Here is a 22,849-nt window from a genome sequence, read left to right as displayed (position 1 = left end):
GCAGCCGAAGGGATGTTGCCACAGATGAAAGGAAAGTTGACAATTCTGAAAGAAAATCATCACGTTTGTCTTAAAGTTTGGTCAATAGCTTTCCTTTACCATCGATTTCTAAGTGTAGGTCAAGATATGAGGCTGACTTCACAGTGTCTGTAGTATCCTTTATCTCAAGTTCTTTGGTGTAGATGCGATGTATCAAATCTCCGAAATTAGGATTGTTTAAAGATAATACGTCATCTATATAGCGGACACTGAGCTTGAAGGATCTAGCCAAACGATATTCTTTCTTTCGGATCAGATCAGCTATAAAGTCAGCCTCATAAGAGTGAAGAAATAGGTCAGCAAGTAAAGGAGCACAATTTGTTCCCATTGGAATGCCGACCGTTTGTTGAAAAACACGTCCATCACACTGGACAAATATGTTGTCGATTAAAAATTCCAGCATTTTGTAAACATCTTCCTCTGCATATTTGGAAGATGATTTGGAATTATTTCTTATAAAGTATGAGGAATCTCTACCAAAAACTACATATTTGTATTTAGGTGTACCATCTTTTTTGGAAAAACAACGATGTATGATGTTTTTAAGTCGGGATTTTAACTGAGTATGGGAAATAGAAGTATACAGTGTTGAAAAATCATAGGTTTTAATGCTATTATATTCAGATAATAGTCTTGAACTGATTGTCTCCCAAAGATCTTTCGAGTTTTTCAGGATCCACATTGAATTAATACCACTACGGGATTAACAAGTGTTGTGGTAGGACTGGTGACCCTCTTTGATGTGAGTATAGAAGTTAAAAGTTTTGAAAGAGGTTTTGTGGTACATTTTGCAGATCCAGCTATGAAATGTTGTTTGTATGGATTCCGGTGAAGTTTAGGAATCCAGTACATAGACGGTAAATCACAATCATCGTCCTTGGTAGAGACCAAAAGAGGATAGCACAGATTTATGGTTTTCCACAATCTCTTCTTTGGAGAGGGTGGTAGTAGTATAGGTCTTATCACTGCTATTATTTTCTACGTCTACCTCTGATAATAAACATTGGATATAAAACGTTTTGCAGACAAAAACAATGTTGTTTTGGGCTTTGTCTGCTGGTACGTTTTTTGTTTGTTGTTTGTTGGGGTTTAACGTCCGAGCAGCAATATTTCAGCTATATTCAGACGATGAACATGAAATGGATGATAAAATGAACATGAAATGAAAAAAAAAGGATGGGACACAAGGACAATAGGGTCGACAAATTTTGATTGCCACTGGAAAAAGGGGGGATGGGTAAGGTCGGACAATTTAGCCTCCTGTGGCGGAGCGCAAAGGTTCCTAATCCTATCGAATACCACAGCAGGGTTCTTTAACGTGCGAGGAACGTGGCATCTTTCCCAACACGGTGCACCACTATGGTTTGCGGTCAGGTTTTCCGTATTATCGCCTGACAACCCCAGCATGTAACACGCCAGGGGTACCACATTCCACCACCTGGGGCACACATCCCAGTTGCTCTGTGGGCAGAGCGCCTAGCCCCCGGCTAGGTTTCTGAGCACTATTTAGTCGCCTTATACGACAAGCTTAGCGCTGCTGCAGACCTATTCTTTTAACACCCGGACCTGCACGGGGCGTCTGCTGGTACGACAACATATTTGTCATGTATAGTAGACAATGTTTTTGCAACATCGGGGTCTTTGAAAATTGACGTAGCCTTGGCATTGTTTCCATATGGGCAAGCAATTAAAAACTGGCTCACATGCAATGCAATTTGTTGTGCCGATGCTATCAATCGCTTTATAGAGGTTTTGTATTATCATTATTCAAGTTTTAGTTACACACTTGATTTAAGTTTATAACATGGCAAAGTAAAATATGTTTACTGATACTTTGACCAATTTCAACTTTGTAAATTGTTTTGGAATAGAAACCCTACGCACAGAGTTTGTTCTGGTAATAGTAATAGTCTTAATCTGAAAATTATTCATGTTTAAGCAAGTTATTTATTTTTTTAAAGAGAATAACGAGTTCTTTCACTATACTCAATTATTCTATCTTGGGTAGATTCAATGGTTCAGTAGTCGCATTTTTAATGGTAATTCTTTTCTATACAGAGTCACTTGTCTAAACCCATTCCTATATAACTTTGATGTTGTACATTGAAGGTCGTTGTTTGGTTTACCCTGTTTAAAAGGGATTTTCAAAATTTGATCTGGTTAATTTTGAGAGATTTAGGACTTGTTGGGAGGGTTGGATTAGACAGGTTTTTATATTTTAACCAAAAATTGTAAGATAAAATCAATTGCAATACCTATTTGCAAGTAACAACTAATTAATTGATTAACGGAAACTAAGGTGACCTAACGTTACTAACCTCACTTTTCAGGAGATGCCTTTCAGTCCAGCAAATCAATTGCAAAGAAATTCGCCAGTTTTAGTAGGAGATGTTAAGAGAAATAAAAGATTCCGTCTGTAGGATTACTCTGTTTGAGTCAGAGTATTGAATTGATTTTAGAACCTTGGATCTTATCTTTTTGTATTTTTCGTTTGGTTATTTTATTTAAATGCGAGTGTGGTAAAGCTGAATTTAATCTATTATCTGCCACATCAAATGACAAATAAAATAAATTGAGGTCATTTTATTTATTCAAAACATCATTTTATTCTAAGAATTAAAAGAAAAACCTCATTAAAGGTGTATTTTGTGTTAAAAAATTATGATTTCCAACTTTTTATGCAACTGTATTTGAAGGAGTAACCATTCATCATCAGCATACGAAGCATATGCATTGGAAATTCAAGTTAAAAAAAATGGAAAAAAATATATGAGAAGTACTCAAAAGCAGAGAAAAATCAAAACTCGGAAGCCAAGTTCGGAATATAAAACCATTTTACGTAAGCATTTTAAAAAAACGAAACCAAAGGAATTCAAACGATGATAAAAAAGAACAAAATATCGATATTACAAATAGACAAAGAAAATACACAAACACACAACCAAAATAACATACAGATAGGAAAAAAATGACCACCGGACTCCACTAAGAATTAAAGCAGGTGAACCAGTAGAGTATCTGTTCTACAGGCTGCATCTTCTATCCTGAAAATCTTAAAATCATCAACCAACAAAGGGAATGTAGTAGGTAACTCGTTCAGGTTGTTTATATACGTATTCACGAGTTCTTTATTTGTATTTGTTCGGCTATTTTGGTTTGTTTTTTTACCGGTTTTCAGGCAATTATAACATTTGACATATTTCTTTTATTTTGTTTCATATTTTGAAATACGCAGAAAATTGCCAATACACATTGATTGATAAAAGTACTCTTCATATAGCATGTATTTCATCGACTCATGAATCACTGTGTATAAAAGCCGAGTATCCAATGAGATAATCTTATTTTAGTCATATGCACAGTAAATAAATTTATTTTCTATACATAATGTACAAAACAGTTGACATATCAGTACATGGACCAGGTTACAAAACACACCCAAAAAGCGATTCTGCAGACATACATAGGTGGATAGATATGCATATTAGAAACATATATCTGCCTGTAGTAAAAAAATAATAAATAAATAAATAAATAAATATGGAAACCAGGGTCTAAAAATAGACCAGAAATTCATTTCTAAGTATTCGTTTTTGAAACATTTTCTTCCATCCAAGGAAAACAAATTCTTTTTGTTATTTTGTTTATACAAATGGTAATAAACGAATGCAACGTAATCTTTTTTACTATTAGTATATAAAAAAGATGAAATAAAATTCAACGTTTTAATATATATAATATGATGAAGGTGAAACCTTTTAACGCTCCCGAAGAAACATTAATAAAAAAACAACTTTAATAATTTTTATCAGCTCTGATTTGATGATTTAAACATATTTTATTCAATAAAAAAATTGAGAAGAATTGGATAGTAAGGCCTCTCCATACAAAGCAACATATGCAACATGCAGATAGAAGATATTCACATGACTTGAAAACACACACACACACACACACACACACACACACACACACACACAGATATATATATATATACAACGTCTCAGAAGATATGTAAACGTATAGAAAATTCCCAACGATGTTAGAGTTGCCATGCTGTGACATCTATGGCAACACCACCTGCACTAAGTCTAGCTTTCGCTGGCCCGGTCATTCCTCCTCGTAGGATTAATCTAGGGCTGTAACTTAGTACACGATCTATGGTAGTACGGGACAGTTTATTTTAGGTGTTATTATGTAGGATAGATAATCAAATTAATGATGCATGTCACAACAAATCAATATTATACAAACATCTCAGAATGTAACGACTCTATATTGATTTGTTGTGACATGCATCGGTACGAGTTCGAGTTCCGCGGAGGGAACGACAAAACTTTGCTTCGCAAATTTTACAGTTCTAACATCGTTGGGAATTTTTCAGACCCTTCTATAAGTTTACGTTATCTTCCCTGTATCAATTTGATCCTCTATCCTACATAATAACATTTAACTGAATTGTCCCGTAACTTAGTACACGATGTATGGTAGTACGGGACAGTTCATCTAGGTGTTATTATGTAGGATAGAGGATCAAATTAATGATGCATGTCACAATAAATCAATATTATACAACGTCTCAGAATGTGACGACTCTATTCTCTGCACTGCTCCATCGGATCAAATTGATACAGGGAAGATAACGTAAACTTATAGAAGGGTCTGAAAAATTCCCAACCTAGCTGGCCGAGTGGTCTAGGGCGCTGGACTTAGTGCAGGCGGTGTTGCCATAGATGTCACAGCTGTACGAGTTCGAGTCCCGCGGAGGGAACGACAAAAATTTGCATCGCAAATTTGACAGTTCTAACATATTTGGGAATTTTTCAGACCCTTCTATAAGTTTACGTTATCTTCCCTGTATCAATTTGATCCGATGCAGCAGTGTAGCGAATAGAGTCGTCATATTCTGAGACGTTGTATAATATTGATATGTTGTGACATGTATCATTAATTTGATCCTCTATCCTAATTAATAACACCTAGATGAACTGTCCCGTACTACCATACATCGTGTACTAAGTTACAGCCACAGATTAATCCTACGAGGAGGAATCACCCGGGCAGCGAAAGCTATATTTTAATATAGCCTAGTTGGCCGAGTGGTCTAGGGCGCTGGACTTAGTGCAGGCGGTGTTGCCATAGATGTCACAGCGGTACGAGTTCGAGTCCCCCGGAGGGAACGACAAAAATGTTACAGTTCTAACATCGTTGGGAATTTTTCAGACCCTTCTATAAGTTTACGTTATCTTCCCTGTATCAATTTGATCTGATGGAGCAGTGTAGAGAATAGAGTCATCACATTCTGAGACGTTGTATATATATATATATATAAACCAAAAAAAAAAAAAAAAACGAATGCAAAAATATTGTTGTTCCCAAAATTGTTACATTAATATTCTCTGCTAATTATTATTCTTTACCCTGCATAGCATGGATATATTTATTTCATATACTTTTCGTTATTAATTATAGCTTAGTGACTGCTTTATAGTGATTGAATTCTTAAGTAAAAACTTAGTGCTATGATGTGCTAGACGTATTGTTAATTTTGTGATTTTGCTAAAGAAGTCCAAAATTATGAATGAAAGAGTATTTTGTTTGTTAATTCTAAAATTTAAATTTCTTGTCTTCTCAAAAAACAAATCATGAACTCTCTAGTATGAATTTCATTTTTAACAGTATCTCGGCCAATCATATTCTTAACTTCCACAGTAACATACAAATCATACTCGTAATGTTTTGACCTCAAAATGTAAAGGATAAATTATCAGATTAAAACATTTTTCTGGTTTTGTGTCGCCTCGGCAAAACATTTAATTCTCTGAATATCTGGTCACCATGCCATTGTTATGTACGACAATCGGTTGTTTTGTCACTCCGTCATAATTAAAATATCTATTCTTTCTAACATTTCTGAGAAAGTCCGTAAGTTTTTCGAATTATTTCCGTCGGTTAAAATTGCTACGATACTGTCAGTACTCCCTAAGTAGTACATCATATGGGCATTGACGGCGATTCCTTTTGGATAAAATGAAAAATCTGGCGACCTTAGCGTGTATAGGAACTTACACTTAAAATCAAGGACATTCAAATAATTCGAAAAATGAGTTGTAAAACAGATCCTATTGTTCTCTGCAATTACTATTGAGTCGTCACGGACGGAATGGTTTATATGTACATACCTCGTTCCTTTTCGTTTGAAATTTTCCTCAACTAAACCAATGGAAGGCATACAAAAAACTATTTTATTATCTATAAATGCAAACTTCTTGATTCACAATCCAGTTGGCAAAGATTTTGTTACTTTGGATCTAGAAACGTTTATAAAGGAAATAGTTTGCCGCTTAGGATTAGATACGCCGACATGGTCGTCGTCGAATACCGCTACATCATACGCATCGTAACCTCCAAAATGGACCTTAGACACAAAGCTACCTTCATTGCCGAAATGGTTGGCATCTCCATTCATATTATCAATAATAATCATATCTCCATTTTATTACGTACAGACTTCTCTCGATCTTGAAACTATATTTAAAGTTCAGTGTCATCGGAATATTTCGTGGTGCAATCACTTGGGCCTGTTTCACCTCTTCTGGTTTTATAGGGACGATGCTAACTGTCGATGTTAGCCTAGAATGTGTATTTTTGATTGCCCCAATTGTTTTCACTTTATCGGTTATGTCATTTAAAACTGCAATTTTATGACATTTTTGTGTGAGTAGTATCTATGCATTTTATACATATTGGCTTGTCATGTTCGCTACAAAAATATTGGTTAATTTCGTACTGCGTTTGACAGAAAGCCTAGGATTCAAAAGGAAGGGCGGTAGCTTGGTAAATTCATCACATGGTATGGTGCTATGGTGTTTTGACAATTTTGACAATTGATGATGCCTACTGCATGATGTGCATAAAGCCTCCTCACACTCTGGGCACCATGTCATGGGGTTGGATATCCTTTCTTGTTGCTCACAGATACTGCATATTGCGTCAATCATTCACCCTTAAAAACATTTAAGACATTAAATGAGTTTTTAAAACACAAACATACGCATGCTCCGCGTGGAGTGTTACGGTTTTTTTTTGTTCTGCAAAAAATGGTAAAATGTAGTGAATAAAACCCATATTGTGTGAAGAGGTTCGTCAGACCATGTCGTTAGAAGTTATACATCAGATCCAAAGAAGAAAATATGCTTAAAATGATTTGACTGAAAGATCAGTGTTATATTGTTTACAACTACGTGAGTAATTTTCACTTGTATACGTATTACACGTACATGTATTACATACCATGTGACGAGACAATAAATAGAACATAAACAATAACAAATACAATATCGAACGCTAAACAAATACACAAATGAACCCGTCCGTATACCGGTCTACTCCAGACTCGAGACTTCGTCGACATAGTAATCCCACACCGCCTGAACCTGATCAACCATTAAAGTAATCCTGTCCCATGAGTTCTCAAGGCTATATACCCCCTAGCCCCGAATATGGACAAACTGGTAGTCCCTTACAAAATCAGCAATACTCGTCTCCGCCACCCATGGCTACAACCTACGCCTTACACCCTAGTGATATTACGAATATTTTAATGCAGTTGAAAACTGCTCTTCACGAGGAACTACAAACTACCATAACGAATATTATAAAACAGGAGGTCGACATTGCTCTAAAAAATGCATTTCATACATATACTGAAGAAATTGATCAATTAAGAAATGAGAACATCAAACTTCGAGATGACTTGGATGCTCTCGAGCAATATGGCAGACGTAAGCTAATGCGATTCAGCGGTATAAATGAAGAAAATCTGAAGATACTACTGCAATTGTAACTGAAATCCTCAAAGCAATCGATACTTACTTTTCGACTGGTGACATCATCAGATCGCATAGATTGGAAAATCCGGTTAGGAAAGATCGACAAGGTCGAACTGTACCACCGAGGCAAATTATTGTCCGAGTAAAAGATCCGCTCACCAAAAAACGCATTCTAAAAGCAAGCAAAGCTCTAAAAGAAAACCCATTGCCAAGCAGCCTACCCAGTTATCTTCCCACCTGTCACCCCACGTCAAGAACATATAAACTAAACAGTTCCAAATGCAGAAGGACTTATTGATACTGTATCCTAACTTATTTTAACTAGTTTATAGACACTACTGAATTCAGTGTTTACAGTGTGTCTAATTGACCGTATGATTAGTTGATTTACCATGACAATGAGTTGTGTTTATTCTTCAATTGTTGTGAACGATTAACGGTGAATTAAATTTTGGTTACATTATCTGACTTTAAACTACCTGTGACCAAGTGGGGCTCGATAGCAATTAATGGCCCAAAGAAAACATGAATATGGAATTACTTTTAATCCAGATTCAGAAGACCTTGAAAAGATCTACAAAATAAGAACAAAGAGACATATAAATACGCATACAAATCAGATTGCATTTGCATGTTCAAAACAAATTGAACACATAAATAGAGCACAACTTAGCCATCAAGCAGTTAAATGTAACAGTTAACTATAATACTACACAAAATGACCATTAAAGCTCGTTATATAAGTTCTAACTATAACAAGGTACATTAGCATCAAATCAATTAAACTGACTCAATGATATTCAAAATCAAAATAATAAAAAAATCAAAAAGAAACTTGCTAAAATCTCTAACTTGCGAAATGCCAATACGAAAAATGAAAAGTGTATGGAAAAATGAACATCATAAATACCTTATCTGCTGGTTGTACTGCTTCCAAACATGTACATCTTGGCCTTCGAATTCCACATTGAAATGCTGTACAAAACTCTGAGTATTTATACCAAAATAAAATACTACTCTCGAGTGGAAAAATAAGGACATCCAAAACCTAAGTATAATTTAATCAGTGACAGTCAGTGAGCAGATTTTAGGCACAATGTGAAGTAAATGCAAAATGCAATGAAGCTTATAGTTACTCAGACCACTGTAGAGAACAGATCATATTTAAAGAAATGAAATATAATGGAAAACATAACTATTAAACTAATAAAAAATCAGCTTGTCCACATAATCCCCAGCTGACTGATTATCGTCTCGATAAACAATGGAAAATCTACTCCACATACTCCCTTCAGTAAGCGGAATATTAGCAAAATGTAAACACATACAATCATCAAAACCAAAATGACAAATGAAAAAGCAAATAAAAATAAAAAAATGGTAGTCAAAAATAATAACTACTTATAACAGAACATACTGATAAATAATACTAAATATAATTAGCAGCACATGGTAGTCTATTCGGATTCGAATATTTACCAGAATTAACTCTTGTACTACGTCTTGGAACAATTTCAACATCATCACAATCACTGTCACTCGAGTTGTACGGAGAATGTTCATCAGAATCTGGCTGACATTTCAGCACATGTCGATGATTCAACGTCATTGAGATACCAGCTCCATCACTAGGCTCGACGACAACCGTATTTTCAGATGATTTGACCACTCGGTAAACGGTAGAGTCCCAAGTGTCCTGGATCTTGTTACGTCCATAAACACCACGGTTTTTGATGTAAACTGAATCTCCGACACGGATTTCAGGATTAAATCGTCTCTTGTCGTGTTGTTTCTTCCCGTACGATGCACGGTCTTTCATCTGCTCCCCAGCTTTTTGGTGAGCATACCGTAAGCGATTCTGGTGTTCCGTAATCCATTCATCAAAAACAACTTCAGACTCATTAGAATTATTATTACCCAACAAAACTGCTAATTTCGGATTTCGACCAAATAATAAGGCGTATGGACTGTAATTAGTTGATGAATTCATTGACAAATTATACGAAAATACAAGTTCAGGTAAATATTTGGGCCAGTTTTTCTTTTTGTCAACAGGTAATGATTTTAAAAATTTATGCAAAGTTCTGTTAAATCTTTCACAATGAGCATTTCCTTTTGGATGATACGGTGTAGTACGTGTGCGATTAATGTTGTACAGTTTACAAAGCTGGCGAATAACGTCTGATTCGAAATTACTAATAACTGTTCTGTAAATTGCCAATTTCACCTTTGTCAAAAGTTGGTAAATTTGTATGAGCTTCTTTAACGAAAACATTTTGTGAGTCATTATATTTAACATTTTGAACTTCACTACCTGGAATTGCTGTACCAGTAGCAAATTTCTGCAACAAAGTTTTAACATCTTCGGACTTCGCAAGTTATATCTTATCATGTGCTCTAGACAAAGCATCAGCATTTAAATTATGCTTTTGTTGTCTATACCTGACATCAAAATCAAAAACAGCTAACCGTGACAGCCACCTCTGTTCCTGAGCTGAAAGTTTGGACATCTGCAAATAACACAATGGATTATTATCTGTGTATATAGTGAATTTACGGCATAACAGATAATCTCTGAATTTTTCAGTTATCGCCCAAGCTAATGCCAAAAGTTCTAACTACCTGGAACTGTAATTGTTCATATTTCTCTCGTTTGGTCTTAATGCTCTACTCGCATAAGCAAGAACTTGCAAATTCCCTTCAACATATTGAGATAGCACGGCACCTAGACCTTGCATACTTGCATCTGTTTCCAAAACAAACGGTTCATTGAAATTTGCATAAGTCAAGTTAAGGTTTCGAATGCTTTTTGACAATGAAGCATTTTGAAGGCTTCAGTTTCAGTCCATGTTGTCTTAAACGCTGAAAAACTACTTCAAGACGCTTTAAATGATCATCAAAAGTACTTGCAAATGTTATAATTTCATCAAGAAATACAAGCAAAATTTGAAACAGTTCACTTCAAAAGCAATGCTGCATTAGCCTCTGAAATGTAGCCGGCGCATTACAAACTCCGAAAGGCATGCGCACATATTTATACAATCCCATGGGAGTAGTAAATGCAGTTTTCTCATATCATTGTCACTCATGGCAATTTGGTTGTAACCGGAAGTTAAATCCATCGTCGAAAACAGGTTAGCTCCACTAAGAGCATCAAACGATTCTTCAATTCGCGGAAGAGGAAATGCGTCTTTGTGAGTTTTTGAGTTTAGTAACCGGAAATCAACACAGAGCCTCAGAAAGGTATCTTTTTTTCCCACCAAAGCGATTGGTGATGCATAAGGACTAATGCTTTCTCGAATGATCTTATTTTCGAGTAACTTTTTGATATGCTTCTTAACTTCCTCGTATTGTGTTGGCGGTATACGACTGCATGGTTGCCCAATCGGATTATCATCTTGTAACCGAACTGTATGTTTGACAGAAGTAGTGAAACCTACATCATTATCATCTTTCGAGAAAACATCTCTGTATCTATAGAACAAATCATGAAACGCGTTCAACTCAACTTTGCTAACAGAAAGATGACCCATATCAGCTGGCATTTTAAATTGTTCATAATCAATATCCTTGTCAAAATTCGGAAAATCAGAAGACGGTAAATCATTATTGACAATAATTTCTTCAACAGAATCAGTTCGAACAAATTCGATATGTTTACAATTACTTTGCTCAACTTCTCCTTTCAAAAGAATACCAACTCTAGTTTTTGGTGCAATATAAATATCATCACTGCCTAGGTTTGCGACTCGAAATGAAAAATGACCATTTTTGACGGTTACAAAAGTGTGTACTACAGTAAATGCACTAGGCAAATGTCCGCTAGATTTAGTAGTTCTATTAAGGCATCATATTGTATGGGAAGATTAGGTCCTGTGCCATATAAAATAACAACAGACGAAGCAGGTATACGTATAGGAGAACTAGCGCATACTTTGGCATAGCCAATAGTGTTTAAATGTTCATCTTTAATGCAAGTTTTAAATTGTTCCTTAAGTTTTGAATTTTCTGCAATTGTATCTACCTCTTCACAAAAATTCATACCAAAATCATTTTCTAAAATGTTTTAACATTTAATGTTTAATATTCATACCTAATAGTCCTGGCATGGATTCTTTTCCTCTTCTTGTGACCGGATCAGTTGACTCTTTAACAATCAATACACCACAGCTGTCCCATGTGTTTAAGTCTGGTAAAACGAGTAAAACAGAGAGTCAACAATTCATGCATTTGTAAATTATTTAACCTTGTTTTGAAAAGTAGACTTAATAACTAAATTTAGTAATACATCCTTGTCAGATTGGATTTTCTAAGAAGTGTAGACCATCTGATTAAGTACTATTATTGACAAGTAAATAATAAAAAGGGGGAATAATGTTGTTGATTCCAAAACAAAAGCTTTTTATAAAGTAATACATGCAGAGATTAAATGTAAACTTTTATCGAATAATACATTTGGAAAGTTTTATTCTATCATCGAAGAAATGTATAGTAAAACCGACCTATGTGTAAATATTTGTGTATAGATTGACTCCATGTTTCAAATCTCCCCTTGGTGAGAGACAAGATTTTGTTTAAAGTCAAAATATTTTCAAAATATTTATAAATGATCTAGCAGACAAGTCCTTACCATGTCCTGATCATTTTTTGTTAATAATCGAAGGATGAACTGTCTAATGAATGCTGATTATGTTTATGATTATGATGATGACGGTTTGCAAAAGAGAATGGATACATTGTATACTTTTGTGAAAAATTGTGTTTTAATATCAATTTTAATCAGACAAAAAATTTTAACAAATCAGTTATTTGTTTTTTTTCAAATGCCCAATTTGTTCCAGATGGAACGAACATGCATGTGCACAGTTCTATAAATATCTTATACTTATATTTTCATGTAGTTTTCAATTCAAACAACATAAATACGACTTATACAAATATCACTTAAAAAGTTACAGAGGTGTCTATCTTCCTCTTATCCTAGGATTACAACCTTTATACATCGGTATGATCATACCATACGATAAAACCTATTCTTTTGTATGGTTCTGAATTTTGGGAATGTTTGCTACTGATTCTGCTGCATGTAAGAAAAGAAATGAATATATTCTAGAAAAAAGTCTTTTCTCAAGATACTACATTAAGAATTGAAACTGCAATATATTCAACAATTCCTATAGATATATATGATTGTTTAACTGTTTAAACTGTACAACCAATAAAGCGTCATTTCGTAATCGAATGTCCATTCTAAATAATTTGAGGGATGACCTCTTTCAGTATATTTCTAGCACTTAGATGAATATTCATATTTTCTGGCTATTAACACCAAAAAATTATAACTAGCTCCTTTGACCTACGAAGAACAGGACTTGATTCTTTAATATTTGATAGCAATTTGTTTTTTATATGGCTGTGATTCTGACTGAGGCTTATGATGATATTATGATACATGAATAGTACTGTGTATTTTATTTTGTAGTACTTAATTACTTAATTTTACCGATCATTCTATATTTTACCTTGATTTATATGCTGTGGGCTCTAAAATTAGGAAAAAATAGATATTCTATTCTGTAATAATTACAGGTATTACAGTTTTTCACTTTAGATTAATGTGCTAATGAAATCCTGCACAGTCCAAGGGACAAGCTTTACACTATATATAAATCTTACAGTCCAGGTTTAGGTAGTTTCAAGTACAACTTCTATTTCATTTAAGACCTGTATAGTCCAGGTTTATACAGTCAAAGGTACAGCAGTTATTTCATTTAAAGCGTGTATAATCCAGGTTTATGTAGTTTTAAGGGAGCAGCATTAATTGAATTTGAAGCCTGTATAGTCCAAATTTAAGTAGTTTTAAGTACAACATATATTTTATTTAAGACCTGAATCGTTCAGGTTTATACAGTCAGAAGTACAACAGTTATTTCATTTTAAATCTGTATAGTTCAGGTTATGTAGTTTCAAGGGTGTGGCATTCATATGATTTAAACCCTGTATAGTCACAGTTTAATTAGTTTCAAGTACAACATTTATTTCATTTAAAACGTGTATAATTCATGTATATTCAGTCAGAAGTACAGCACTTATTTCATTTTATAATTGGTATAGTTGTATTTGTAAGTCCTTTCTTGAATTTCTTGGGTCCGCTTCATAAAGCTTTTCAAATAGATAGGTTTCTCAACTCAGATTTTAACCAACCAAATCACTAGTAATAAAAAAATTGAGGAAAATCCCAATTTGAGTTTCTTTGTGAAACCCAGACCCAGAGCATAGAACAAGGCTAGCTTATCATGCTTAAACAATCAAAGAATGCAGTAAATCTGTGTGCCAGGAAGACCTTTGAAATTGTAATGTTGTCAGGGAACGTGATGAAATAAATGCACAAGGAAATGTGGCTTGCGTTACTTCAGGTGAAAGATAGAAAGGATGATGTCACCCAGCTAAATAAACAAAATTATATAAGCAATACTAATTATGCAAAAAAGTCCTGTGGACAAAATCTGTCGCTAACCAACATGGCGTAGAAACCATGAACATCCAAACAAATGATTAACACATCCGTTGCCAACGTAACAATATATGCTGCTGGTCAATTTCAATTGATGGGGAAAAAATTGTTTTTATATACACAAAGGCATTATCAATGTACCTTATAACCCACTGAAGTGTTAGTAGTGATTGCCAAACCATTGAACCAGTCGACTAAAACCCAGTGGCAAGTATCGAGTTAAAGTTCTTACAGTATATGTTTATGTTTACGTTCAAGTGGTATTTAAAAAGTCAATTAGTGTAACTACAAAAGTTATTGATGTTTATCTGTAACTTGTATCTTTGCTTTTCAAAGTGTTATATAAGATCTCCTTCAAACGAAATCCACAGCTATGCAATAAATGAACGCTTTTTCAAAAGGCATGCTTCACAATGAAGCAAGTAAAAAATATCACAGATTGTTGCTTTATCTTTTGCACATATTTGTTCTCTATAATTTATCAACTAATCCTGAATTAGGAAGCCTTAGATAATATACTATAAGGGCCAATGCAAACATTGCCTACAAACACCATAATCGTATTACTTATGCACATTTTCAATTCTATCTGAAATCTTATTAGGAAATCATCTGTAATCGTTAGAAGAAAATATCATTAAAAACTAATCAAGCGTTTATCAGAATAGTTTTTGCTTTCTTTTTGAACTTTTTTTTTATAAAGTGTGCTTAATATTTCCCTTTCAATACCAATTGATTGTGACTAATACAGTTCATTTACTTGACTAATATGTACAAAATATGGACAACAGATTTTGCCTATACATTCTGTTGATTTCTGCTAGAATCTTGATTCCCTTGATTACTCTTTCAGTGTATTTCTTATTTGCAGGAAGCACGAAAAAGCTACATGAACACCAAACGTAAATATTTCTTTAAAGGAAAGCTGGAAAATAAAGTGCAACTGAAAAAAAGAATCTGCCTCGAATGTGACCTAATGTTGGACAAATTCATTGTTCAAATGACAAAACACGATTCAGTGTAACAAAAACCATTAAGTCTTAACGACTTGTGTATGCCACATGGTTAAGCAATGGAAAAATTGCAAGTTCAACTTTATGACTCTGATAAGTGATTTCATTACTCGATTTAATTGAAATTGAACAAGGTTGCTATTGTATCAACTTATCAAAGAGTAACCAAGGAACCAAGGTTATAGCGGTAATCAAAAGAATGTAATCCAGGGACAAAGACCAGACATGGAAAACAGACATACACAACAAAGAACATAAAGTAACTAAAATCATACATACAAAGTAACAAAAGTAAATGAGGAACTCGGAAGCGTGAACAATAGAATGGTTCGCTGTGGGACAACGCACACTGACTGAGGTCGCATTTTCATTTTGTAAAAATACAATTTTAAGATTGGTGACACATGTGATACAAATTGGCTTATGAAACTAAAATTCTGATTAATTTTTTGATTCAGTCGTATTTCGCCCATAAACTTCATCTTAATAGTCAATCTTAGCTACTGTGTGACGTAGAACGTTTAAAAATATATATGGTATCTATTTGGCATTGTCTTTTTCAAAAGAGTAAATATATTTTTTGATTAAATGTTTATTTTATTTGCTGATATATAACTATTGAAATTAAGCGTCAATATCTGTAAATTGAACGACCTTTAACACTGCTAAATGCACATAAATTACTGTATCAATAAACAGATGCATACGTGTTTTGTAATTGTTAATAGTTTACTTATTACATGTTAAAGTAAAAGTTAAACTACAAAATATACATGACGTCACTACGGCCACCTCGTGTAGAAAGCAGGTGCTGTCAAATGTATGGTGATAACAAAACTAGAGAACTAATAAACTCTAGACAATAGTCAAATTTAACTCAAACAGGAAACTTTGTATAACTAATGGCAAGAATTTGATAAAAACATTTGTTTTTTTTACTTTTGTTTTAATGGTCTATTCCCCAAATACTTTGATTTCACTCAAATTAAGAATGTTCCGATGTCCATTTGATATCTGTAATTTCACATGTCTCCTGACCTGCCTGCATTTGATAACTATGTGTTGCATGGTAGCCCCTGGACCTACAAATAGTTCACAATGGTGTATGAAGTGAAGGTTGTTTCCAACTGTAACTTCAAGGTTACACAGTCTATTTTCTGAAACGAAAGGTATGGTGCAGAAGTGTGGGTTATTAAACATATAATTCAGACCAATCAAATGATGCTTCGTGTACTTCAACTACAATAGAAGACATTTAAGCGCCACTGGACTATATGTGGCATTTATACAGGGTAAACAAGATCTAAAAAGAGTTTAAATAAAATCAATGCCGTGCAAAGTAAAACCATTATGACAATTTATAAGGAAAATGGATATGGTGAAAATATCAAGGAGACAACAAACTCAAGCCTATCCATTGGTCTTCAATTAACGACGAGAAAACCCTCACATCACAAAGCAGGCTACAACTGGTCCCAAAACAACTTTATTCACAGGTACAGTGAAATAGTTGCCTTTATATACTCGTCAAGCAATATAAATTAAACCAAAAGTGAAATTTAAACAAAATATACAGAGGCCAGAAATTCCAGAAATGGCCAGGCAACTAAATGCGGCGTGGTTAAAGTACTTTGGCTTGATCACAACCCTCACCCCTGTAAAATTAGCCACTGTAGAAAATTACTACACACTTAAACATACCTAATATTAGTTCAAAAATATCTAAGTCTCTTGTTTAAGCAAAAATAAAGAAACTAATTATAAGTAACACATAAAGGACCACTTGCAATTAATAGGCTTCAAATCTGAATTTTAAAAGGTGTAGACTTATTTAAAAATATGTTGTTTATACTTTTGTTATATATAGAAGTTTGAATATTTGTTTTCAAAAAAAAAAAAAAAACGTTCCGTTTCGTAATTGCTCTCAGCCAGTCATGTTGAAAGCGCGTCGGATGAAGCAGACAAAAAATACATTATCTACATATACAATATTTGAATGAAGGACTTTCACTCAGTCAATACGTTATATATGATATTGACCAAAGGATCCTCGGTCAATATAATCTGAACAGGTCCATATATAACGTATTGACCGTTAAAAGTCCATAATTGATAAATATATGACCTTTCTAAAAACATACTATCCTTACCACAACAGTCAAAGCGGTTAAAAATGTCAACTCTGCGAATTATGTACGACTTTTCCAGATCAATCCAAATGTACGGCAGACGTTGGTTCGTCGTATGGCATATCGTTCGTAAATATCCATCGACACATGAATCAGCACTTTGGTGTTCATATTGTGAACTCATCACAGCCTTTTTGTTAAAAGCCAAATTTCTATTTAATTGATCTGTATCATTACACAATTTTGCTTCGTGCAGATGGAAAATACTTTCAAAAGAAAAAAGAGTATAGTAAGTCGCAACATTTTACCAAGCCTTCATAGATACAATAACTGGGGACACGCTTCATAGAATGCGTGACTACATGTTGAATGGCACCAGATGTATATATTCGTGTCAACCTGATATCTCACTTATTTCAATCATTCATCAAATGATATCAGAATTATTTTGATATTATTATGAGCATAATAGCCAAACTGAAATACTTGTGTTTTCTTTTCTTAAATGCGCAAGGTAACTTGAACTTAATCAGAAATAGATTGCGGCTATAAGCAGGCGCTTGAGTAAAATACGTAAATTCGATATTTGTTTTACTTTGATCATAGCTACTAAAACAGTGTATGTTGAATTCAGACATACGTTTCATCCTCATGATAATTACAACAATAAAGAATAAAAACGAGTTCCCCAAAATTTGCCTATTTGCCAGTGCCAGTATATGTACTATTTCATTTTGCCTTACTCAATAATAAACCCGCCTAGTTGCTCAAACAGATATTGGACTGAAGAACACGATATATTTGCTGTGAAGAACATTATAGTGTGGTTCTTAAATTTCAACAGCTGCAGCAAATCCTACATAATATAAGTTGCTGAAGATACATAGGTACCTGTTCAACAAACTTCGATGAAGCTCAAAAAGCCAAAGTATCACTCATGAACAATAAAGCCTAAGAAATCGTTTCTATCAATTCAGTACTGCTTGAATCACACATCGACACATCTAGAAAAGTATTTCATAGTTTTTTAAGGAGAGAATATCACTTGTCTGGTCGGAAGGTTTAATTGTTATATTTCCGAAGAGATACTTTAAGTTATGACAACTGAAGCAAATTGAGTGTCAGTTCCAAGCAAAAGATTTTGTAAGACTATTCCTGCTGAAATTAATGATGAAGCGGACAACAAGATAAAAGAGGAACAAACTTGCTTAAGAAAGGATGAGGATTTTCACGATCAACAACAACGTTGGACACAATTTTTAATGTAATATTTCTTGATTTCTTTACTTCATTGACTTTAGGAAGGATTTTGACAGTGTTTACGGAGAAACATGTGAAAAATTATGGTAGCTTATGGAATATATACCAAATGTTAAGCACCAATTAAATGTGTCTTTGGCAATATTAATTCATAATTCCATAAGGAAATGGCATCGTCGGACCTTTCAGTGTTCGATCTGGTGTAAGGTGAGTGTGCATAGAGTCACCTCTTTTCTTTTCTGGTAATCATATTCGGGGTACCACGACAAACAAGTATCAGAAAGAGTAATGAGGGGAACCAATGTTATATCAGTAATCAAAGAGTAATCAAGGGAACCAAGGTTATAGCGGTAATCAAAAGAATTTAATAAAAGGACAAAGACCAGACATGGGAAACAGACATACACAACAAAGAACATAAAGTAACTAAAATCATACATAGAAAGTAACAAAAGTAAATGAGCAACTCGGACTGCACTAAAAACTGGGAGCATGGACCAGGTGCACCGGTAAGGTAAGCGTCCTCTGCTTTTCTAGAAACACCCGCCGAGTTGCTCATAAAATGTCAAGTCCGGGGTAGACAAACGAGGAAAGGAAAACTATGACCCGTTGAATAAATCAGTTTTCATGGTGCTGATGGATACACCATAACGATCCACGTACCGGTACAACGAAGATCTGTTGAATGTTGAAATATTTTGGCATGTATTTGATCAGGCTCTTGTTTTTGAGTTAGTCCGTATGCTATATATTAAAGAATGTAATACAGGGACAAGGACCAGACATGGAAAACAGACATACACAACAAAGAACATAAAGTAACTAAAATCATACATACAGAGGTACAAAGTAGCAAAAGCAAATGAGCAACTCGGACTCCACTTAAAACTGGGAGCATGGACAATGTATTTTAGTGGACAATGTTTAACAAACATGAAGAACTGGATTCCGCAAACGATCCGGCTTAAATTGCAATTTAAAAATTCATTTGCAAGAAAAAAGACAACACATGAATGTAACATTTTCAGAAACATATCTTGACTAATAATCAATTCATCATGAACCAATAGATACACCATTCCATCTGATTCCATCATAATAAATAACAACCGATTGCGACAGTTAATAAAAACATACCTAGGTAGTACAAAAACCTCTGACGGTGGCATCAAGAAAAATATCAATTCAAGTTACCCAAGTCACGATCAGTTTTTGTAAGATTTCAGTTCACCTTATAGTCAACAAACAGTATTGTAAAACCAGTGTTGTTGAACGCGTACAATTCGTGGTGTATCATCCAAAGCCATCTGTAGAACCTAAAAATTCAAAACAATCGCCTTCACAAAATTCATGAAGAAGATCAGATAACTTGAAACGGCGCTATGCTCCACTTTGGATGAAGGCCACGGGTTAGATAACCAAATAATTTTGCCGGTATGTAATGAATAGTCCCAATGTCATGTGATCCTATAAAACAAAGCATGCGAACTAGCGAAATGATGTTTAGTAAAAATAAGAAAAGCAGTTAAATTGGTCTGGAGATTGATGTACGCTTTTCGGATTATTAGTGATTAGAAAAAAAAACAAACCTGGTTTACTACATGTACCATGTCTAAAACTCATTAGAAGGATATTGTTCTTACTACTAAGTAAATGTTTATTTCCAAAGTCGTGAAAAATAACATTTTTGTCCAAATTAACTTTGATTTAATTTGATTGTATTTTTATTTTACCCGGGAATAAAGAACGATACGTTTTTTTTTTTTATTAAATAAAGGTAGAAGTTGGTTGAGATAAATTTATCCGTATTGCACCCTAGCTATTTTGGCTTAGTATTATCGGTCAATTTTCAACATGTCGTTCAGATATTGGTTCGCCATTTTAAGTTCTCATTATGCATGGAATGTTTTGTAACCACAAAACATTATAAAGCAGAATTGCCCATCATTTTCGAAAAACCTATATTGCTACATGGACAAATCTTGTATATAGAACACACACTGCTATTTATTACCTAACTTGGTTTCCTTGATTACTCTTTGGTATATTATAAGGAATGCGAAGTCGAGTCTTGAATCCCATATTACTACTAAACGTTTGCCTCACAAAACCATAAGCCTCTTTAATAGTTTATTATTAGTATGCAGCTTTAAAATAAGTTGTATTTAACGAGAATGATATTTTGAATATGTCAGAGAGACAACCTTTGGGGGATAGACAAAAAGGGCAGCTCAAGGCCATCAATGTTTTTTTTCTTTTGTGGTCAGCGTGTTCAACTAATGGTCTAAAACTTTCATAGATATGGTACATTTAAAATTTCTTGAAATGGGTGGGGTGTAATATCAGGTGCTCCAGAAGGGTAAGCTTGTCCTGCCTTGACAGAGGCTACCCGTCATTTTGCAAGCAAGTATAATCCAGTGATTGTCCAGCAACAATAATGCTGCTCCCCTACACGAGTCACACAGGGGTTCCATCAAAACAACTCACACTTGGGCGATATCATTCAATTCAACAAAGTATCATGATTGGTGTTAATGAAGTAGCAGAAAAAGTGGGAAAGTATCCGAAAACGACAAATTTGATTACTATAATTATAAATCTCCATAAAACATGGGACCATACCAACTTTACATTTAAAAATGCCATATTATTTAATTTGGGCTTGATATAACACACAATGTGCAACTTTATTAATTGCGATCCAAACCTCCGGAGAGGGTAAAAAACTACAATAAACAAAATACACAATTTTACAATCATGAATATGCATATATAAACAATCAAAATAATCAAATCATACAATAATTCAAAATTATGAAACATATTTTATATGCGGTGTGTAAAAATGCAAAGGTTTTGAAGTTTATAATAAACCGGCTTTCCATACTTTTAAAATTCTAAAAACAACTTCTGAAGTTTCATGAAATTTGTTCTGATTAAATTAAATGCAATAGATCAACCAATTCGATCGTAAACATTATATCGGAAAAACATATGACATTATTATTATCATCGTACAATAACATAATGAAAGAGGATGTAATATTAATGCAAATTCAATGTAAAAATAGATTCGGTTAAATACACAAAATAACTGTGAACTGTTGACCACAAACGTTTATATCATTCAAAGAATATTTGTACACTTCATACATTAAATTAAAATAGCAAGTTTCATGAATGATTTAGCGTAAATCAAAATAAAACATTGACAAAATTGCGATAAGGTTAATATCTAGGACGTTCTCCCTGACGCTCAATATACACCTATGTACACAAACTTCGGCAAAACAAACGTATCAATTGATGCTCTAGGATGTTTATCTATCATAAGAAATCAATAAAAAGTTAATAACTTATTCCGTGCGGGGTCAACACCTATTTGTTTGAAAATATAGTTGACATGTTGACGAGTCTCACCGGACATGAAATCAATAATAACAAAAATCGGAAACGGTTAAAAGAATGAAAATTTTCCGGGACAGTACACAGTAATAAATCATGCGAACAAAAACTGATATCGTGTCAATAATTTACTTGAAGATTTCAAATGAAATAAATATCTGTTCATTTTCAACGTCCTTATAAGATTGTAGTATAATGGATAACTGCAATTAAGAAAAAAATACCTAATTAATCATATAACCTGTCTTCATGAACTTGCTCTGATACAGTTATGTCAAAGGAGCTACACCATCTCAGCTAGAAAGTACCAAGTAGGTTGTAAACCCGGTAACACGTGAAGTATAATTGTAAATATCCTGTCTCGCCTTAAACTTCTGTAGTAATGATTTTAACAAAGGCTAAACGTACCCCTTATTATGCCGTTCGTTGTACAATATCCGTGCTCTAAGCGCCACAGGCTCGATAGTAATGTATAAACTGTAAAATGCATACTCCATAGGATGGAGATGTGTATTACCAATACAAAAGGGGACGTTAATAATAGGGACGTCACAACCATGCCATAACAGTGTGATATTTACCCTTTGACAGACATGTTGTTGAGTTGAGTCGACCATACTAGAATTGGATGAACAGTCAATTCGTATGAACTTTAGG

The 22,849-nt window shown here is 34.0% G+C and overlaps 1 protein-coding gene across 4 annotated transcripts; it reads right to left on the bottom strand.

The window, feature by feature from the left end:
- Positions 1 to 4,561: 4,561 nt before the first annotated feature.
- On the bottom strand, positions 4,562 to 22,388 carry LOC148601107 (uncharacterized). Of its 4 annotated transcripts, none has more exons than XR_015917383.1 (4): positions 17,549 to 22,318; positions 16,437 to 16,555; positions 11,965 to 12,060; positions 4,562 to 8,919 (listed from the first exon to the last, which is right to left on the bottom strand). XR_015917383.1 is itself a non-coding variant. In XM_088556877.1 (4 exons), the coding sequence occupies exon 4, from the start codon at positions 10,285 to 10,287 to the stop codon at positions 9,301 to 9,303; it is 987 nt and encodes a 328-aa protein (XP_088413003.1). In that variant the 5' UTR covers positions 10,288 to 11,345; positions 11,965 to 12,060; positions 16,437 to 16,555; positions 17,549 to 22,388; the 3' UTR covers positions 4,562 to 9,300. The 4 variants fall into 4 exon arrangements, 2 of the variants coding, with proteins under 2 accessions (XP_088413003.1, XP_088413004.1); XR_015917384.1 differs by having other exon boundaries at positions 4,562 to 7,045; XM_088556877.1 differs by having other exon boundaries at positions 4,562 to 11,345; positions 17,549 to 22,388.
- Between the last annotated feature and the right edge of the window lie 461 nt (positions 22,389 to 22,849).

The sequence above is a fragment of the Perna viridis genome, chromosome 12, assembly GCF_037379345.1.
Source record: "Perna viridis isolate PV_CMFRI_1.1 ecotype Kerala chromosome 12, ASM3737934v1, whole genome shotgun sequence".
NCBI lineage: Eukaryota > Metazoa > Mollusca > Bivalvia > Mytilida > Mytilidae > Perna > Perna viridis.
Note: the sequence above shows the minus strand (reverse complement) of the source record. Positions and strands in the feature narration are given on the sequence as shown.